Consider the following 21,036-nt stretch of genomic DNA (forward strand, 5'->3'; position numbering starts at 1 on the left):
AATTAACCATTAGACGATTTTAAAAATGGCGAATGGATGATAGAGCCTCATTGTCTTACCTTGATGATGATGGGCTTCTTTGAGAGAGAGATTCGATATCAGATGTGCTGCTCCGCCACCTGGGAACAAAAATGCAAGCTAATTAAAGAGTTGGAAGTATTTTTTTCGCAATATTCGTCGTAATGAGAAAAATCATGATAGTCTGTTTTCGTGGCAAAACAATGTGCTTGTAGCACCAAGCAAATTAATGAGAATAAATAAATATTCTTCGCGTCAGGACGGGGGCTTAATTATTTTATTGTCATTGGTTGATGATAATTCCTTGAATGACAAAATTATTTCCCTTGTTGTGACGAAATCGTTTAATGAATTTATATTTTTGTTCAGGAAGTTTTCACTGCGACAAAGACACTACTCATGCGAGAGAGTATTTGGCCATATTTGTCGGTTTCACTTATTAAACTTTTAAATAGACTTAAACAGGGATACTGCCTAAAAAGGGGCTATCAACATTAAACAATTTTATGCCCCTGCTCTAAAAAAAAGGAAATAAAAAATTGAGCGATCAATTTCACACCAAATTGCTAAAGGTTGGTTTGAGGACTGAAATGACAAACCAAGCTAATGGGCCTGTTGCAAACTTTTGCTAGAGCAGAATGAAGAGTTGTTTCCTATAGATAATGCCTCAAAAATCACGATGAGCGCATCGGCAAAGTCTGAAATGCACTCATAACTTCACAATCTGCGTAAGAAATTTGCGTTATTTTGAGCTTCCCGCTTCAAAAACGATACTACTGCACAGGTGAACATTTTGTTAGAGGAGTCGCTCCATCGTCGGCAATATTCATCATGGCCGACGCTTGCGCAGTTCCTCGCGTAATTCGAGGAGAGTTCAAGGTCAATTAAGGCGGGCGAGGAAAATATGAACGTAAACACGCCGATTGTTATATGGTTTAATCCTGTTCAAGTGTTATCTCGTCCCATCACACGTGTTTTGGCGGACTGGCGTCGGCCATGATGAGTATTGTCGTCAATGGAACGACTCCTCTAACAAAATGTTCACCTGTACCGTAGTATCGTTTTCGAAGCGGGAAGCTCAAAAAACCGCAAATTTCTTACGCAGATTGTGAAGTTATGAGTGCATTTCAGACTTTGCCGATGCGCTCATCGTGATTTTTGAGGCATTATCTGTAGGAAACAACTCTTAGTTTTGCTCTAGCAAAAGTTTGCAACAGGCCCATTCTAAGGAAGCTCTGCAACTCCATTGATATTTCTTGAAAATCAAGTATTGTGGCTTTTACTTTCTTTCTTTTTCAATTTATCATTTATTTGATAGTTGGTTGGGTTGTAACGTCCCCTACTTACAACAACGATCTATACAAAGAGTTTGTTCGCAGAATTTGTCTTGAAGTTCGCGGAAACGGGCTTTTTCCTAGCCCAGTGTTCTAGGCCACCTTAAGCTTCCCTTGCCCGCACTGTGAACCAAAAGTACCTCAGTCTCCAGTGGCGTGGCGTGAAGGATCGATTATCGATATATCGCCATTTGAAGCTATGGTAAGGAATCGATTATCAGGATGTTCGCTGCGAACACCCTGATAATCGATGTTTTTTCATAGGTTTGAGTGACGTATCAATCGATATATCGCAAAGCACGCCACGCCACTGTACAGTCTCCGCACTAACGATAAGAGGCATTATTCAAAGGATGACAGTAAGCATGGCAGGACCTACAATTGGACGTTTTCCTGTCAAACGGAACTGTGTGCATTAAGACATGGACCCTAAGACCCATAAGAAAATATGCATAACACGGCTCACGTCATAGTGCACATGGTTCCGTTTGACAGAAATACGTCCAATTTGCTGTCGCGCTGCCGGCGAAAGGGTTGACACGAATGTGCTTCTATCCAAAAGAAGTATAACCTATGAAAATGAATCAAAGCAGTGGGAAAATTGAAACGCGCAAATTCTACGCACATATTTCCTGCTAAATAAGTTCATTTGTAAATAGTCTCTTTTAGCTGAAATACGTTTGAGTGAAAGCTCTTGTAAGTTAAATAAAACGCGTGCGGACACAATTCAGACAGCTGTGTGCTTTAACGACCGTGGCACGTCGATTCCGACTCGACCTTTCACCTGGTGTGAATTAATTTCGATCTGAATTTTATCACCCGGGCTCGATCGAGTTGTTTGCTCAGATGTTTACACGAGCGTGCGGCGGGAAAATTCGGCTAGACGATGTTTGGTTAGTCTTTGGCACCGGAAAGTGTGAAACCGGATTTTTCAGCGCCGATGTTGCCATGCTTCCGTAAAATATAATTCGGAAGGCATACTCCGGTTGAAAAAATGATAATTATCTCAAGAAGAATCATAAAGAGTGATGCCAGTTAAAATTGATTTTGTCTCATCATGAAATTAGATATATGAAATTATAAGATGAAGATGCTGGGACGATGTAAATTGGTTATGCAGGACTAAAAAACATATATGTTGGGGCGAAACACTGGGACACTTTCCGACTCTAAAAATCACTCTTTTGTTTAGCAGTGGAGCAGTATCACTGCCCAGATAAGGATTTATTTTGCATTGATATTTTACTTCAGAAATGTGCATCATACGTTAGGATTTTAAACGATTTTCAACTCTTGAACAAATCTTTTTCCCAAAATATTGATAACTTGTGAGCTCCTCACCGTAAATTTACAAAATTTCATGACCAGTCGACATTTGACTATTTGCCTAGACATTGGATAAGAAGAATGATTTTACTATTTGCCTGCGACATATATAGTGTGCTTCAACGAATCCCTCCTTGGTGCACACATTTTGACCCGCTAAAAAAAAACCATAATTCTGAGCTCTGAAGAAAATCTGACAACGCTTGGAGGACATCCGAAGCTTGGATCTTTAATCCGCTTTGATGGATTCGCTGGTAACAGTTCTAGCCGGGGTGACGCGCGATGTTGCGCGAACAATAGCCGGTGACGGATTGTCGCTCAAAACCAGTTCGAAATTTGCATGCGAGATTGGGCGTGTTGAAAAATATTATAATTATGAAAATTAATCAACTCGGTGCGGGGTGTATCTTGGACAGTCCCTTCAGCGGCGTGCAACCTCAAAGTGGTGTCACTCTGAGCGATTGTCACGCCCTCTGGTTGCAATTGTAAAAGGGTCAGCATTGTCAATGCAATGACATTATGACGTTTGCCATTCGTTGGTATCCATTGAAAGGATATGCGATTCCCCGTTTTTACGCCCTTCCTCTAAACTCTACTCTCAGGCGAAGATTTGATGATATATGTCCCTTGAAATTGTGAAATTTTAAACCTTGCCAAGAAAAAAAAGTAACTTCCTCGGCCATTTATGGAACAAAACCAAGTACGACGTAGGAATATAATTTGTGCATTTTACCATTCCACATCCTCTTAAACCATGCGTCCAAATTGACTGAATTGAAAAATCATTGGTTTTTTTTACTACGACAAAAATTTGGTTCAGCCCTTCACACCGCGATGACAAGCAGAGGCACACATCGCCCGAACACGTGACCATTGTTTCATGAACCAGCCTCCGAGTTGAGACCTACCGTCTGTCGGCTCCGATAAACCTGTTTCTACACCCGATCAGGATAAATCGGCGATAAATAACGCTAATGCACCGATACACGCTACCAGTAAAACACAGCGCAGCAACGCGGCGGCCGAGATAAAAAACCACGGAGGCGTCCCTGTTTAATTATACAAATGAGCGTTTGTCAATAGGAATTATTGCAGGCAGACGAGGTAATCCCCCCGTGCGGCAGGGGGGGGAGGGGGGCAGGACTTGCAGTGCTAATCCTATTTCGTGTTCGGCAACTTGTTACGGCTGCTTGCCGAGTCGAGTGGTCTTGATGGTTTTTCGGGGGTGAAACGAGGGATATAATGTGAAATTTGGCAAACGTGCTTCGTATGCACGTCCAGGCGGTTGAGATGGAGACCAACGCGACGTGCGCCAGGAAATTGTCTTTCCAGAGGGAAACATATGGCCTGAAACATGAGGTGCGCTCTCGTGAGAAATGGAACGACGACGCGACGGCAGTGGCAATTTAGCGCAGAAGCGGATCCAACAATTTGGCAACACTGAATTTCCTCCATTTGAGCCTATGCTAAATAATCGATTCCTGGTGGAACACCTGGCCCCTCCACGAATCGATACATTTCCATAGGTTGAAATGGAGGAAATCCGGTGTTGCCAAATTGCTGGATCCGCCAATGATTTTGCGAGTTGGCAACACTGCTTTTCCTCCATTTAACTCCATTAAAAATATCGATTTTTTTTCATCGCGCAAGCGCCTCACCAAGAATCGATTGTTTCGCATGCACTTAAATGGAGGAAAAACAGTGTTGCCGCCTTCTAGGAATCGCCGCTGCACTGGTCGAAGGTGAATCTGAAAGAACGCGTGACTCGCTCGCGATATTTCAAAACCTTCGATCAGTGGCGATTTCGCAAGTTGGCAATTTGTTTTCCCGCCATTTATGATCCGTCTGCACTGTTCGACTGGGTTGGGAAAACATCGGTGATCACTCGTAGTGTGCGCGATTGCCAGCGCTACCTATCAGTGGAAATTGAAACAACACATTCCAACTCGGTGGAGGCATGGCCGTGCTCCGAAAATCCGTGCTCTGCAGCGTCTGCCACAGTTTTTGATAAGACCTACCATTGGCTATCAGACGGCCGCTGAGTCTTACGAGAATATTGAGTATACAGAATATATCAATAGTACGAAGTTCAGGGGGACGGTCCAACTTCAGGGTGCACGACGACGGCAGGATTCTTGCCAGTTGCCTTGGCCTACCGAGGGGAGGGCGTCTCGCCGGTCAGCCCGGCCCTTACTAACCACTTCCTTACTCCTCCATTTAAAACCATTAAAAATATCGATTTCAGATAAGGCAAGCTGCCTCATCAAAAGTCGATACTTTTACATACATTTAAATGTTGGAAAAACAGAGTTGCCACCGTTCAAGAACCATCACGATCCTAAAAAATCCCTCTAATTGAGTAATGAGTGTCGTTTAATCTGCATGAGATCTTCCCTTCGCTCATTATCAACGATCATTTCTTTTCAACCGTCGAATTTATGGCTGGCGACCTTCGACCTTGCAAAACTCGATCATCCGAGAGTTTTTCTAGAGCTATCGTTACTTCCCTCTTTCATTTTAGCCAACTCATTCCGGAGTGCATCGCGAAATATTAGCGGCAAGAGACCTCATTTGAATAAATTGCGCGCAGCGGGACGCCGCGCGCGGCAGGCTTCGATTTTTTGCCGGCCACTATTTTGTTTCATCCCGACAAAAGTAATAAACAGTGAGAGAAAAAAGACGGGGGAAAAAAGGAATAGACAGCACTTGGCTCAAAAAGCGCAGTTTGAAGCTCCGGGACAGCATGCTCTATTAATCTCCATTAGACCTCGTCGGCTGGGTTTATAAACCGCTGTCACATCACGGAAACACCATCGTCTTTCACTGAACTTCATAGACGAGATACACAATTGTAACAGGCAAGCTGGCAACGCCTGCTCATAATCAGCCGGTGTGCAAAACAATGATGTCACGGGGCATTTTTCAGCCACCCGGGCTGTCCGATCGAAAGTTATTTTTTTTGAGGCTCGGAACGCCGGAGAATAGACCCAAACAAATGGAACAAAAAGCTATTGGAGAGTGGCCCATTTTTTAGGGTGTCGCGAGACGCGGTCTCCGGAACGCGCCCCTAACCACTCGATTCGTGCCCGCTTTTTGAGAGTCCTGGGTTTCTGTGTCGTCACTAGCTGAAAGGGTCAAATTCCGTGTCACGACGCACGATTCCAAAATAGTGACCTAATTATGAAGTGGCAACATGATGTTTAAGGTGATTCGATGGACGCCATACTTTGTGTCAGAACGGCATGCGATATATCGCATCGATTGGTTCCATTTTTTCAGCTACTCGTCACTTTTCTCCAATTTCGAGATCGCAATTCTGTTGTTAGGAGACTAAAGCACTCACTTACCAATTTTAACAAGGAAATTCAACGTAATAAAGGCGTGGTTTTTTTAGAGAGGAAATATCGCGATCAAGTGCAGTTTCGATATCAGTATCGAATGCGATGTTTTCTCTCTGAAAAAACCACGCCTTTATTACGTTGAATTTCTTTGTTAAAATTGGTAAGTGAGTGCTGTAGTCTCCTGACAACAGAGTTGCGATCTCAAAATTGGAGAAAAATGACGAGTAGTTGAAAAAATGGAACCAATTAATGCGATATATCGCATGTCGCTCTGACACAAGATATGGCGTCCATCGAATCACCTTAAAAGCGCAGCGACTTACATCGATTTGAAATAATGGCGACTGCGCCCGCAAGAAAGTGGACGTCCAAGTCTGATACTGCGATGAGCGCGAGGCAAATTAACACGCCTTCATAGTTTTGGATATGCAACCCGGACATCCATCAAGCACGAATATTTGTATCCAGGAGTTGCTATGAATGTTACAGGGCTTATGCTAGGACAAGCGCGGTGAAAATCAGAATTCCAAGGTCAATGAATCGTACAATTGATAAGCGATAGTAATGTTATTTTTACCATGAAGGGTACTTGTACTTACGTAGTGGTAAGATTATAGATGAAGTGGTAAAAATGCGATAATATTGATGATTATGACAACTAACGATCAAGAGTTCAAGAGGAAAACTATCAATACGGTACCTACACTATAGTTTTACCACAATGCGGTAACGCCTACGTGGTAGTTCACACCGTGTGATCATGTACCTTGAACACGAAGAACCTCAGTGCGAGAAAAAAGTGGTTTAGGATGATACTGCCGAAAAATTTTCTAAGCTCTGAAGCTCAAAAAAAAAAAAAAAAAAAAAAAAAAAAAAAAAAAAAAAAAAAAAAAAAAAAAAAAAAAAATCCCAAATCGACTGTGCGTCCAACGGCACAAAAAGGGCCACTTTTTGTGTAAAGGTAAGTTGAAGCATCCGTCGATACTTTCCTTCGTGTTTTGGACATTCAGCTTGTTTTTTCTGTTATTGGACATTGATAACTGGATTTTTGAAAAAAGGTATTTTTTGCAGTTTTGGACGGACATTCAATTGGAAAAAAAGTCTCTAGGATCCAGCGTTCAATCTTTCGGAAAATTTGACACGAAAATATACTATTGATTCAATCGGATGTTTGCTAAAACCCAGTGCCAAGTCCCTTAATTTAAGCGGATTTCCTTTCGATTCAAGCAAAAGTCCGATAGAATCAAGAGTTTTTTCTCTTGTCAAATATTCAAGAGTCTGGACTCCAAATCCAAGAGAATTTCTTTCCGGTGAATTTATGTTTTTGGGCTTCGGTCTTTGGACAGTTTACTTTTTGACATGACAATCTATCACTATAAAAAAATAAAAAAAAAATAATGAAATAAAATAAGGAACCAGTACAACAGTCTGCGACAATTTTAACCCTTTCATCGTTCAAAGTACAAATGCACTTAAATTTAGAGCGCGAAATGTCGGCAAGTTACGATTTCTGCCGTTTCAAGGAAAAACGCCGTATGAGCTTTCAGGCGTTGCCAAATTCCCCTCGATAAAAACCGAATTGACTGGAAATTTTTTTAATGTTTTGATTCAAATTTTTCCGACGATTTTGTTCGCAATTTGATCTAAAACACCTGAAAATTTCAAGGAAAAATATGAGTAGCTCTCCTAAAAAAATACACGATTAATCCGAGGAAATTTGGCAACTCTCGAATGTTCATACGGCGTTTTTCCTCGGCACGGTTGATTTCCACCCCCGGAGGCCCTAACGAGGAACAGACGAGCATGCCAAACCTCAAAAGGCTCATCAAGGTGTCGTTTCACGGCCCCGACCCGCGACTCGTCCACGTCACCACCTCGCAACGTGCGGGCGTCGACGCCATTATTGCCAGATAGTGCTAAAAATAAGCACATCCTCCATTTAAACCCACGTAAAATATCCACAACTCGGCAACCGCGGTCGGAATACAAGCTTTCATCAACACGGCAGGGGTATAAATCAACCCTTCGCGTAAGTGCGCCGCTGATGGAACCACAACCGCCTGTTTACATAGGATTTTTGATTGGAGTTGTGCTGTTTTTGCGGAGGCTGCGACTCGCTAGGTTAGGTTTCTCTCGCCGGGAAAGCTCTGAATTCATTTGCGGCTCCCGGGGGAGGAAGCCGAGGAGCTGGGAATCGTAAATGGGACACCGGCGCCGCACAGTGGATCGAGTCAATGGAGGTGTTGCGTCTGTGAGGAATTTGCGATTTGACTGATGATTCCAATGTCAAAGTTCGCGAGAAACCCGATGGTGCCACTGGTTTTCTTTGAAATCAACTCCCAAGCTCAAAAAGAGCTCTCAAGTTGAGGCCAAAATGGAGGGGATATCCCACACTATCCTGAGAGTCCACCTCTACATCAAGACAAACTCTCCATGCAGGGATAGGGCGCAAATACATTGACAGGGCTGCCACTCTATTTGAGGACTCCACAACTGAATACACGGCAACCCTGCTTATGTATTTGCTCCCTATCTTTGCATGGAGAGTGTACGATTTTGACTGTATCATGTATATATCTCTTGTATGTATCTATGGTTACGCACCACCACTTGTCTTTCTGATCCTCTCTCACGTTCATACACTCTCTTCTGATCCCGATAGATTTGTCCTTATTTCCTTCCCATTCCCCCCTTTTCCCTACAGAGAGTTTGTCTTGATGTAGAGGTGGACTCTCAGGATAGCGTGGGATATCCCCTCCATTTTGGCCTCAACTTGAGAGCTTTTTATGAGCTTGGGAGTTGATTTCAGAGAATACCAGTGGCATCATCGTTTTTCTCGCGAACTTTTACAAAAGAATCGACAGTCAAATCGCAAATTCCTCACACATCGACGGTGAAATTACCAAACCACGTATCTCGTTTGCGGTGTTTAAACATCTACGCTCACATTTTATTTTTTTGAAATAGACCAAATCAATATCATTCCTTGAAATTTTCACAGAATTTTCTTCGTACGAAGAGGAAAAATCACAGAAATTCTCAAGACTGGACATTACATAGTTTTTCATTTAAAAAATAAAGTATGACAGGAAGTCTGCGACGTCGCAAACCGAGATACGTGGTTTGGTAGTTTCACCATCGACATGCAACATCTCCATTAGAGAGGTCGGACATGAAATTTTCGACTAAAACTAGAAATTGTTGTATTTATTTCGTCACATTTTACTTGTCACCGGGTGCATTTAGAAAAAAAAAATTCACGACGAAACCAATGGAACCACTTTTAGAACCTTCAAGTTTTGTATACATGGAGTTATAAGCGCGTTTAAAGTTCCTGAATTTTGTCCGACCTTTCCTATTGACTCGATCCACTGTGGGCCGTCACGTTGAGCCAGGATTCTCGTAGGGTTTTTACGGGGATCGGGGTGGATTGGGCGAGTTTCCGAACCTGATCTAGCGACTCGGGGTATAAGTTCATCGCAGCGATTGTTGGTTTATTTTGTTGTCGTTAAAATAGTTCCATGACTGGTGATGAGAAGTTGCGTTGTAAGTACTCAGGCGAGGAGGAACCTGCAACCTCCTCAGGTGGCAAGTAAAATGGAGAGTGTTTTTTGCCAATTTTAGGCAATATTAGTTAAATTTTTGCAGGAAAGGCTGCCGAATGGGTTTCTACTGGGAGGAAACGAAGACGACTCCCAGTGGAAAGGTGGCGACAGGAGATTTTAAAGGAAATGAGGAAATGCCAACCCAACTCCCTGGTGGGGGGGGGGGGCGCTTTAGGAGGATAGACTCTCGCGGCTCGGGGTCGCAGAGCGCCAGAGAGTGCTGCGAAAGCGGCTTTTATGAATGCATTTAAATCGTTATAAGATAATGATATTCAAAATCTTTCAAAAATTTTCAAAATATTTATCAAAATATATTTTTCCGAAAGAAATTTACAAAAAAATAACCTGTGCGTTACGTGATACTTGAATGCCCTCTCCCCTATTTCAGAGCAAATTTGAAAATGATCATTTTCCGTCTTGAGAAAAATAGGAAAGCGAGGCTGAGACACCCATGCCTCAGAAAACCACTCCACAGACAAAAAAACATCTGCATGGGCCATAAATAAAAAATCTGGAGATGCTGAATTTCTCCTCACCAACAGTTTTTTACCTGTTGATTGTCAAAAAATCATGGACATCGGTAGATATACGGTGGATATCGGATATAACGACCTTGAAGGGACCGGCCTTATTCGGTCGTTATAGCCGATAGTCGTTATAACCGATAGTGGAATTTTTTCGGTAAAGTCCCAGAAACTTTTCCGAAAACAATGTTGTGTCTGGAACGGAACCAATGTATCCACGCATGTGAACATTTAAAATCTGCTTTCCCAAATTGTTTGCCGAACTCGTTTGCTTTTTATTGCATGATAGGTCCATTTAAGGGAACATATTTTGAGCGTTGGACCTTAAACCAAGCTAATGAAGCTGCATCAATGTCCGCGTACTCATAAAATCTCTGTCGTTTACATTTCCACTTGTTTTTTTTTTTTTCAAAAAGCTCCAAGATTTTTTCTTCCTTATTCAAAATTGTGGATATTGTGGAATTTATAATACAAACACATGACTATGACAAAAAAAATTAATATTTTGAAATTCAGAGGGTTTAAAATGAAAACAAATACGGAAAGTGAGCTCGATATAATCATCCAGTCAAATCAGCTCAGCTTACTTTCCTGTCGATCGAAAATCTTCTCTTTTAAACTCCTACAGCGGCGGCACGCACAGCAAATCGCAACCCCAACCCTCTTCGCGCCAGGAACAAAAAATAAAAGTAACAAACAAAAAAGGTGAAAAAAGCAAAAAAAAAGCCACGCCAGAGATGAAATAAAGCTGCGCCGCGGAGGGTCCAAGTACCAAAGGGCCGCACGCAAGGCTCCATCCTTCTCTCTCCCTCTTCAACCCGCTCGCACGAGCGAGAAAAAGACAAAGGGTTGAAACCGGCCGTTCGTCCCTCTTTAACCTCCAACATGTACGGCTAAAACCGCGTTATTGCATACAGGATCTTCACCATAGATACGCGATTCGTAACCAGAATGCGACCGAGGAGAGGGCAGCATCCCGAGTTTCCAGCACATTGTCGCTTTCGCCACAGGCCGCTGCGTGTTTACCCTACAATCCACCCCCCTCCCCCCGAAAGGGGTGGGAAGGGGATGGATAAAAGCGCGGAAAAAACGATCTACATAATAATGATAATAAAATTCAAATTCACTTAAAGCGTTTTTTAATCGCGTCGCGCCGATACTGGACCAGTTCTCGATTTTTCTGAGTCGGTGGTCATTAACATTGGAGCATCATTTATCATGCGCAGAGCGCGGTCAGTGGAAGGTGAGTCCGTCTCTCTCGAATTGAGAGCGAACGTAGGAAAGGGCTCGCGTTTGAGCAGTTTTGTCTTAACTTCGCGCGTGACTTGCGTATAAGGGGTGTTTATGAGCTAGAGGTAAAGTTATGGATACAATAATGCTAGAGGAAACCATGCACATATTAAATCATATCAACGAGAGCCTGAATTTGAGCGGCTTTGAAGGGATGGGTCACTAAAACTTGTTTACTTTATTTAATATTCTGAAAGTACTAGGTGAGTAAGTAATGTAGTGATTTTTCCGCATTTTAATAGAGCCGAAATCGCGGAAACCGCTTTTGCTGCGGAGAGAGAAAGATTGGTAGAATTTACCATTCCTTAACGCTGTATTTCACACAGCGTCATAATTCAGAGTCAATTCTGCCAGAAGAAAGGTAAACGTTACTAGATACTGGTTCAGGTAACCATTCCTCTGGCAGAATTGACTCTGAATTGACGCTGTGTAAAAAACAGCGTGAAGGAATGGTAAATTCTACCAATCTTTTTCTCGGCGTGAAAAATCCAAAAACTGCAAGACATTTCAAATGCACCCAAATGACGGGAAACTAACGGTGTCGTGTACTGCGGTAGTCAAATCGCAATCTTATCGCATTTTCCACTGATGTTTGTTGAAATAAATCGTATTTCAATGTGGAATCGTTGCATGTTTCCTAAAGATAACACAAATGAGATTAGATTCTTTCATTCTAAAGATATGATTCCGACTTTGGTATTGTTCTCACATACGAGGAGTAGATGGACATTTGACGGAAGTCGTAGAAACCCGTACTCGCTACTGATAAGTGCCGGATGACATCATTCGGTTCAGCGCGAAACCAGGGCGTTTTAGCTTTGCGGATAAGTTGAGAGATTTGAACTGCGTATTTCTCAATTATTGAGTTACTTTTTCGCGTTTTCAATGTGCGCATCGTGTTCTACGCGCCATTTGCCTTCAGAAGAATATATTCGCGAATTAAAATTCGTTCATAGTTTAGTGACCCATTTTGCAAAAAGCTCAGGGCCGGATTTACCTACTTGCCTCCCATGGGCCGCCTGTATTTTGCCGCCCCCTTCTCATTCATTTAGAAACATCAATAAAAACCATCAAGTGAACGTGCCAGCGGGGTTTGGGTGCATAAGACGCGTTTACTCGTGTTGGAAATATTTTTTGGGAATGCCCTGTCAACACAACTAGCAAAAATTCACCGAACTTAGCGCGAACGTTAAGTTTCGTGAACCTATCTCTGCGTGGACAAGGCCTTCCATTCATAAGAAATGAACGAAAAAATTATGAAAGAACAAACATAAATGTGGTTTAATGATTTTAACTTCCGCCGCCGCGCCTCGCAGACCGCACAGTGTTTAGAGCAATGCGTGAAGTATTCCGACAGTTTTGTAGGCGCTATGAGTTTCACGCCGACGACCGCTGCTGAACGGACTGTGTTTGACGCAACGCGTGAAGTATTCACGCAGTCTTGTAGGCGCTATGCGTTTCTCGCTGACCGCACTGTATTTGGCGCGATGCGTGAAGTATTCATGCATTCTTGTAGGCGCTAACCGTTTTACGCTGACCGCAGTGACCGCACTGTGTTTGATGCAATGCGTGAAGTATTCGTGCAGTCTTGTAGGAATGTAGGCGGTAATGTGTGTTACATGCCGACAGCCGCGCCGAGGGCTTCTCCTTTTCATCTCAAGTCCTCGTCATCATTTCTCTCTCAGTTCCTGACCAAATTGCGTATTTGGTCTCTCTCTTGACGCGATTAATTAAAGGTGCTGTCTCTTGTATCACTAAGAGACGACAAAATTAGAAATTACTATACTCTCAGGAAATGAGAGATTTTGTTTGTAATTTTTTTCTAAATCCGATTTTTTTTTATACCTACATTTAAAAAAATTGCAAAATTTTCCGCCTCCTAGATTTGCCGCCGTGAGCCGCGGCTCATGTGGCCAGCCCCTTAATCCGGCCCTGAAAAAGCTCCTGGGACCAGGATTTTGGGTACCCTTCTCCTGAGCTGTCATAAATAGATTTCAAGAAATTTAGCCTAGTCTTGCATAATATTTGCCAGATTGACTCAAACATTTTCATCAGCAAGAATGAAAAAAGTTGTCAGAGGCATCCGTCATTTCCCAGTGTTGTGTCAAAAAGAGTTTCCTGGTTTCTATCCAAGTGCGTTTACACTAAATTATTTTCAGTTTTATTTTTTGATGAAGTATATAGCGTCAAGTAAATGGCAATCCACACAGCTGTTATTGTGGTCCAAATCACTAATCTCTGCAGTTTTTAAGATTCAATGTTCAAAAGTCTGCAGTAGCGAACGAAATAAAGCACCGGACGTTTGGAAGTTACTTTTCAGAGGAAATCTCGATGTTTGAAATGACTGATGATCATTACTTTTGCATTGTGGACTAAAAATGATGATATCTGCCTGGGAATTTTCAAAGTTTCCTCGACTAGCATTCTGCTTAAAATTTGAACGATAGGGCCTACAAATGAATGATTTAGTTTCTGCTGTGTCTGTTGGCACATAACAAGCGTAGTTATTACGGTACGCGAACGACTTAAATCTGAAACACCCTGTATACTCATGCGTTCAAATCTGCGGGGTGAGACAAAAAAGGGGTCGACGCTGGACTCACGACCGGTTGGAGGAAGGCTTGACGTTTCGGCAATAAATCATTACAGCTTCCTGAATCTTTTGATGTTTTCTGCACTTGCTTCGCTTGCATTACTGACCGCTAGGCCTGTGCAAACGTATGCGTTTGGTGATAAATGAGAGTAGGTCGGAGACATCTGAGGGCCTTTTTTTAAAAATAACGAAAGTCTAATGCATTCCAACCGGAACGTACGTTATTTCAACCGGGATGGCATGCTGGAGAAGCGTGCCCAGGGCCTGCCTTAGGGCTGACAAAGAGTCGGAGGTAGTTTTATCGGACAGTTGCAGTTGCATCTGACAGATGTAGGTGAAGAATAATTGTTCGGTTATTTATTTAGAGCGAACGATTGACCCGGCAAAAATGTTTTGTTCAATTACTCTCCTGCACAGTTCTTCAGTCACTACGGAGCGAGTTTTATGAAAAAAATGACACCAGTTTCCAGTTGTAGAAGTAGGGGTCTGCATAAATTCATTTATTTTTCAAAAAATATTTTGAAAAAGGTTAGAATCCACGAAAATAGATCCCTTTTCGATGTTAATACGTGAAATTGAACGGAAATTTTTTGAAAAACTACCATAGTTTTACAGGGGTTTTGCAACACTTTCTCTCAAACATTTTGGTGTTAAAAGACTAGAAAATGGGTTACTTGAACGTAATTATATCAAGTGTTTTCAGCTTCATGGAAAAATGTTAAAAGTTTTTTTTAGAATTGTTGCGACTGGGGACAGACATGGAGAAAAAAACTTTTGTTACAAAAACTGAACTTCAGTTCCTATGCCCAACTGAAGTTTCGAGTCCAGGTAACTGAAGTCTTCAGTCATGAGATGTGAACTGAAGTTTTTCGTAAAGAATTTGACTCTTAGAATTAGTAGGACCGATACAAACTTCGGTATCTGAGCTGAGGTTCGGTTCCCATGACTGAAAAATTCAGCTACACGGAGAGAAATTTCAACACAAAAATTTGGTTAGTACGGAAGGTAGAACACAAAATAACCCTAGCCTTCGGTTGAAAATGTCAAGAGAAAATGTCATCTAGTCTCCTTTAAGATATTTTATAAAAAAGGAGTGGTGTATACCAACGTCGCAATTGGAGGAATCCATTTTCCCAATCTCTCCACTATTTTCTGCGCCAAATTCACCGCAAACTGTACCAAAATCAATACAAGACTTGTGATGGTTTGTGTTTCACTTGCTAAATCATCCAAAAATAACACAAGAACACAAATATTTTTATTTGTGTTTCTGAAATGAAAACTTTAGTAGGTCACATGAACCTCACTGGAATGAAAAGTCGCTTGGATCTAGAGTCCAGACTCTTAATAACATTGGCAAGAAAAAATACTCTTGATTCAATCCGATTTTTAGCCGAGCCTCTTGATTTAGGCGGATTTCCTTTTGATTCAAGCAAAAAGTCCGATCCGATTGAATCAAGAGAATTTTTCTCTTCAATGTTTTTAAGAGTCTGGACTCTAGAACCAGGCTCCTTTTTCCTAGTGCGAAGTTTTTTTCTTCGTCATCTTACACAAGCAGATTAAAACAGCTTTTTCTCTTGTTACTTGAGCGTACAGCTAGTCCGTAACTTACCGCTCGTCCGCAGCTGAAACCGACGCTCCTCTGACGTAAGGGCGTACCTCGATTTCTGCATGAGCCCCAGAGAGCATGGATTCATATATAAAACAGGGCTCACGTGGAAATTAAGATACGCCCTTACGTCAGAGAGGCGACGAAACGGAGAAGCTTACAAGGTTTTTTGAAGCGACCCGATGGAGTAGAAGTCGTCATGCATGCACAAGGCGCGGGAGGGGGGGGGGGGGGTGCAGGGCCGCTTAATACAATTTTGATGAGGCCCGATGTACGGGGCACGGTGCGCGATGCGCGTTGCACTTTCCGCGGCGCACAGTTGATTCAAGGCGTCTACTAAAACAGGCTGATCAAAAAAAGTACTTTTACAGTACCTTATCAAAAAATTCAGTACCTCCTCCAACAGAAAAATTCCGTACTTTTTCAGTACCTCCATTTGACGAAATTCGAAAAATTTCAATAATTTGAAATTGCGACAAAAATGACAAAAAATTTCAAAAAATCCGGACCTTTGCCCGGAATTTCCGCACTTTTTCAGTACTGCCGGACCGCCCTTAAAAAATCAGTGCTTTTTCCAGACTTTCCGGAAATTCGGAACATGTAGACACCCTGGTTGATCGAGTCAATCATAGAGTTCGGACATGATATTTTTGACTTAAACTGCAAATTTTGATGTTTATTTTGTCACACTGGAAAAAAAAACACATTGAATCTAGAGTCCAGGCTCTAGAAAACATTGACAAGAAAAAATACTCTTGATTCAATCGGATTTTTACTTGAATCAAAACGAAATCCGCTTAAATTAAGAGACTTGGTTCTTGATTCAAGCTAGATTCCGATTGACTCAAGAGTACTTTTTCTTGTCGATGTTTTTAAGAGTCTGGACTCTAGATCCAATGCGTTTTTTTTCCAGTGCACATTTTAAGTTTTAAGGGAGGCTTCAAGAAGAAATTTCACGAGGAAACCAATAGACTCACTTTTAGGACCAAGTTTCCGACTTTTGTCCGACCTCTCCCGATGACTCGATCCACAGTGCGGCGGTGGCGGCACCAGCCCGTCACACGTCAGTCCACACTCCACACGCTCCTGCGTCCTGATAAATAATCCACACCCAATCGACATCGGCCCAGGAGCAGCCTGCATTGTGATGCCGACAAAAAATGAACCGCCCCGCCGCACAACCGGTAATAAAGGGCATCAAGGAGAGTATAGAAAGTGCAAAAATGAATTTTTGATTAGAATTATAAGTAAGTATGAAGGAGTTTTTATTTCTTTGTGTCGCGGGGGTAAACAGCTAGACTTCGGCAAGTTCTCTAATCCACGGGTTGAAATAAGACTTCCCTTTCTTCTATGAATTTTTTCCTTCCATAAGTACTATCACAATCAATCATGGTTGCGGTTTTTTTTTTTTTTTTTTTTTTTTTTAAATTTTAACGGTGATTCAGGACCAAAATTCATAAAAAAGACAGTTTCCCGATAGTATTTGGCGTTAAAATGACCTAAGTCATTAAACATATCGAGGCCTCAAGTCAAAGCATAGAGAAAAAAAAGGAGGTGTTTACATCTTGAGGTTTGTTTACCCTATGACGTAGGTTGGTACAACCTCGCCAGCGAAATCCGGAATTCGAAATATGAAAAACGGACCATAGTGTCCGATTTTTTTGCTTAAATCAACTCATGATATAATTTAAAGCATTTTTTAAAGAATGACTTTTTTCCATAAATTTCACCATTTCCAAGAAATTCGATGAAAAACTCGCCGTGCCGATACCTACGTCATCAAAAAAAGTCCAAGATGCCCGAAATGCAAACACCTTCTTTTTTTTCTCTATGAAGTCAAAGTGAGTCTTGGATCCTTCACAGTAAAAACTTGGTTTCTCGCCTGCCCCTGAGATCCCCCCCCCCGAAACCCCCCTTCAAGGATTCCAAGGTTGCAGAATTGACTCAAAAAGTTCGATTTTTGGCAAAAATGTGCCCGTGCAATTTTCGTCCAAAATATTTCTGATTCTCGCTTGAAATCAGAGGAAAAGTCAGTGAAATTATAAGTTAGAAATTCCCAAGATTCTCCTTGTTTAACTGTAATTTGTGATTGGTCACACTGAAATGGAACTACACATACATTCTTCAGTTCTTACGTGAAGGGATCGACGAATTATGGGGAGAATTATTTTTCATCAGTTTCAGCCCAAAACTGTCGCCAAGTCCGTGAAAGAAAACATAAATCGAACGATTAATAATATCAGGGTGTCTACTAAAACAGGCTGGCCAAAAATCAGTACTTTTTCAGTACATTCCCGAGAAATTCAGTACCTCCTCAACGGAAAAATTCAGTACTTTTTCAGTACCTCCATTTAACGAAATTCGAAAAATTTCAAAAATTTGAATTTCTCTCTCAAATTGCGACAAAAATGGACAATTCCAGACCTTCTGATGGAATTTCCGCACTTTTTCAGTACTTCCGGACCACTCTTAAAAAATCAGTAATATTTCCGAACTTTCCGGAAATTCCGGACTTGTAGACACCCTGAATATCTTTTCAGATGGTCATTGATAATGTTACTAAAGGCGGAGAGCTTATTCATAGGAAATCTTCTGCATAAAAAAATATTTCTTTCATTTTCTTCGAATTAAATTTTCAGGCTTACTGCTGAAATGCTCACTGGTCTTGCGAATCTTAATTTGAAACACCCGAAATAGTAACTTTCGGCAACTGTGCGGCATTTGTATCTGACCCGTGAGTGACTTCGGGCGTGAATATAGACCGCCTGACACCGCGTGACCCCCGCCTGCGGTCAGTAGTGACTCCAACTTCGGTATTGAAGGGATGGACAGCGGGAATTGGCCCCGTTCGGTCAAACCGGCTTTCAGCCCGCAGCCGAGGCGCGAGGCTTTCAGGTCGCATACGGCCCTTTGAAATGCAAAGTTTAACCCTAGAGATACGCACAATAAGCTTTTTTCAGGGGATTACAATAGGAAACGCTTGACCAATTCGTAAAAAGACGGGGAAAACGATGACTGCATCCTCCCTTTTGGTTATACTACACGTAGACGTTTTAAAATTAAATAAATTAAAGAACTTATTGGACGCAGTGGTGAGGCGTAAATGATCGATTTTCGAAACTTCCCCATTCGAAGCGATGCCACCTTGATTATCAAGGTGTTCGTTGCGAACACCCTATGTATCGATACTTTTTGATAGGTTTAAATGACAGATCAATCTGTATATCGCAAAACACGCCACGCCACTGATTTGACGATTTACATTAAAACTAATTTGGACTGCGTTAAACAGAAAGGAACCAAGCCACATCATCTATTGCCAAATTGAATTGGGCAATTCGATTTTTTACATGAAAACGGTTTCCCGGATTTCTGTGCAAATTTCAGTGAAAATTCTCCCTGGTGCGAAGCAAATTCCTTAAAATTTTCGACGGTGTGGGATTTTTGCTTAAATCAAGAACCAAGCCTCTTAATTCGAGCGGATTTCCTTCTGATTTAAGCAAAAATCTGATCGAATCAAGAGTATTTTTTCTTCTCAATGTTTTCAAGAGTCTGGACTCTAGATTCAATGTGTTTTTTTCCAGTGTAGCTCGATGATCTTAAGCTTGGGCAACGAAAAAAAAAAGGACAAAAAAATGGCAAACGTAGAGTGGACGGTACTGTAGCTGCACATACATAAATGCATCTTATCGTCCAAAATTTGCATGTAATCGCATCATTAAGGGTTCATAGGTCCTCTTCCACAATGCACGATCAACACCCACGATATTACTCTGATAAGGAGGCGATCCACATTAAAACCAAGTAGAAAGGATTAAAATTAATGTACACGTGCTGTACGCATGGTTACACCGGTAGCAAGTCCGGTGACTGTGTCGACCCTCCGACGGAACACGTAAAAAAACAAGAAGGGCATTCATTGCATTTGACTAGGCGCGTTATTAACATTCGGGTCCGAAGGGATGAAGGAAGATTGAGTCACCACCCTCCGGTATTTTTATCGTCGTCGATCTGAAACTGGACGGGCTGCGACTGCGACCGGCGAGCAAATTAATTTCCACTTACTGCTCAAATCCGGCCGGACCTGATTGCAGATCCTATCGGCGGGACAACTTAATTCCGGCCAGGATGCGGTTGTTACTCCCTCATTAAAAGGCACCCGTTCTGCCGCGCTGCGGAGCAACGACGTATGCACGTTCAAATGCTGCCAAATTTTCCCTGTTGAACTGAGGCAGGGTGTCTACTAGTATCCTCTTATTTAAATACTCCTTGCTTTTTCAGTACCATTTCCTTGTTTTTTCCTTACTTTCACTGGTAAAAAAACACATTGGATCTAGAGTCCAGACTCTTGAAAACATCGACAAGAAAAAATACTCTTGATTCAATCGGATTTTTGCTTAAATCAAGAACCAAGCCTTTTAATTTGAGCGGATTTCCTTTTGATTTCAGAAAAAATCTGATTGAATCATGAGTATTTTTTCTTGTCAATGTTTTCAAGAGTCTGGACTCTTGATCCAATGTATTTTTTTTTCCCCTGTGTTCCCGAAAATTCCTCGTTTTGTCGATTCTCAAAATTCCTTACTTTTTCCTTACTTTTTCTTTACCTTTTCCTTACCTGATACGCATTTTTAACTGTACTTGAATTGAGAAATTAGAATGATGGAATGACAAAGGAATTAAGATTACTTTCCCGAAAATTCCTTCTTTTGGAGATTCTCAAAAATCCTTACTTTATTCCTTATACCTTCTCCTTAACTCACACCCATTTTTAACGGTATTTAAATTGGGAAATTGGGATGATGGGATGTTGAAGGAATAAAGATTACTTTCCCGAAAATTCCTCTTTTTTGGCGATTCTCAAAAATCCTTACGTTTTCCTTACCTCACTCGCATTTTTAACTTTAATTAAATTGGGGAATTGGAATGACGTAATGACGAAGGAATAAAGTGAAAAAGACGAAGAATCGAACCAGGAACTTAATAAACGGACTGTGTCTGGAAATTGCATACCTTCAAGGCTACTTTTCAGAGTTCAACACAAATATCTCGATTTTCCTTGCCATTTCATTGAAATTACGTACCTCTGCCGTCTTTCTGTACCGACCTTCTGAAACCCATGCTTTTTCAGTGTGTCCGTACTTTTCCCATACAGTAGACCCACTGACCGTTCACTGTTGCGGAAAGTTATGCGTATTTTTCCTTGAAAGTTTCAGATATATCAGATTAAAGTGCGGACAAAATTGTAAAAAAAAATCGAAGAAAAGTATTGGCAAGCTTCCCGAGGAATTCGAAACTTATCGAAAGAAATTTGGCAACGCCTGAAAGTTCAAGTGTCGTTTTTCCTCAGAACGGCAGCGTTGGTTAGTGTTCGGGTCGGTGGTTGGGGCACTTCGATT

At 41.7% G+C, this 21,036-nt stretch overlaps 2 protein-coding genes across 2 annotated transcripts in view; one reads left to right on the top strand and one right to left on the bottom strand.

The window, feature by feature from the left end:
* Positions 1 to 21,036, bottom strand: part of RapGAP1 (Rap GTPase activating protein 1) — a 711,927-nt gene that overhangs the window by 615,500 nt on the left and 75,391 nt on the right. The window contains exon 3 of the mRNA XM_019050723.2: positions 60 to 119. Coding sequence (XP_018906268.2) covers positions 60 to 119 — 60 coding nt within the window. The remainder of the gene's footprint in view (positions 1 to 59; positions 120 to 21,036) is intronic.
* Positions 1 to 21,036, top strand: part of LOC109036406 (glycine N-acyltransferase-like protein 3) — a 260,900-nt gene that overhangs the window by 11,828 nt on the left and 228,036 nt on the right. The gene's annotated exons all lie outside the window — the stretch shown is intronic.

The sequence above is a fragment of the Bemisia tabaci genome, chromosome 6, assembly GCF_918797505.1.
Source record: "Bemisia tabaci chromosome 6, PGI_BMITA_v3".
Lineage (NCBI taxonomy): Eukaryota > Metazoa > Arthropoda > Insecta > Hemiptera > Aleyrodidae > Bemisia > Bemisia tabaci.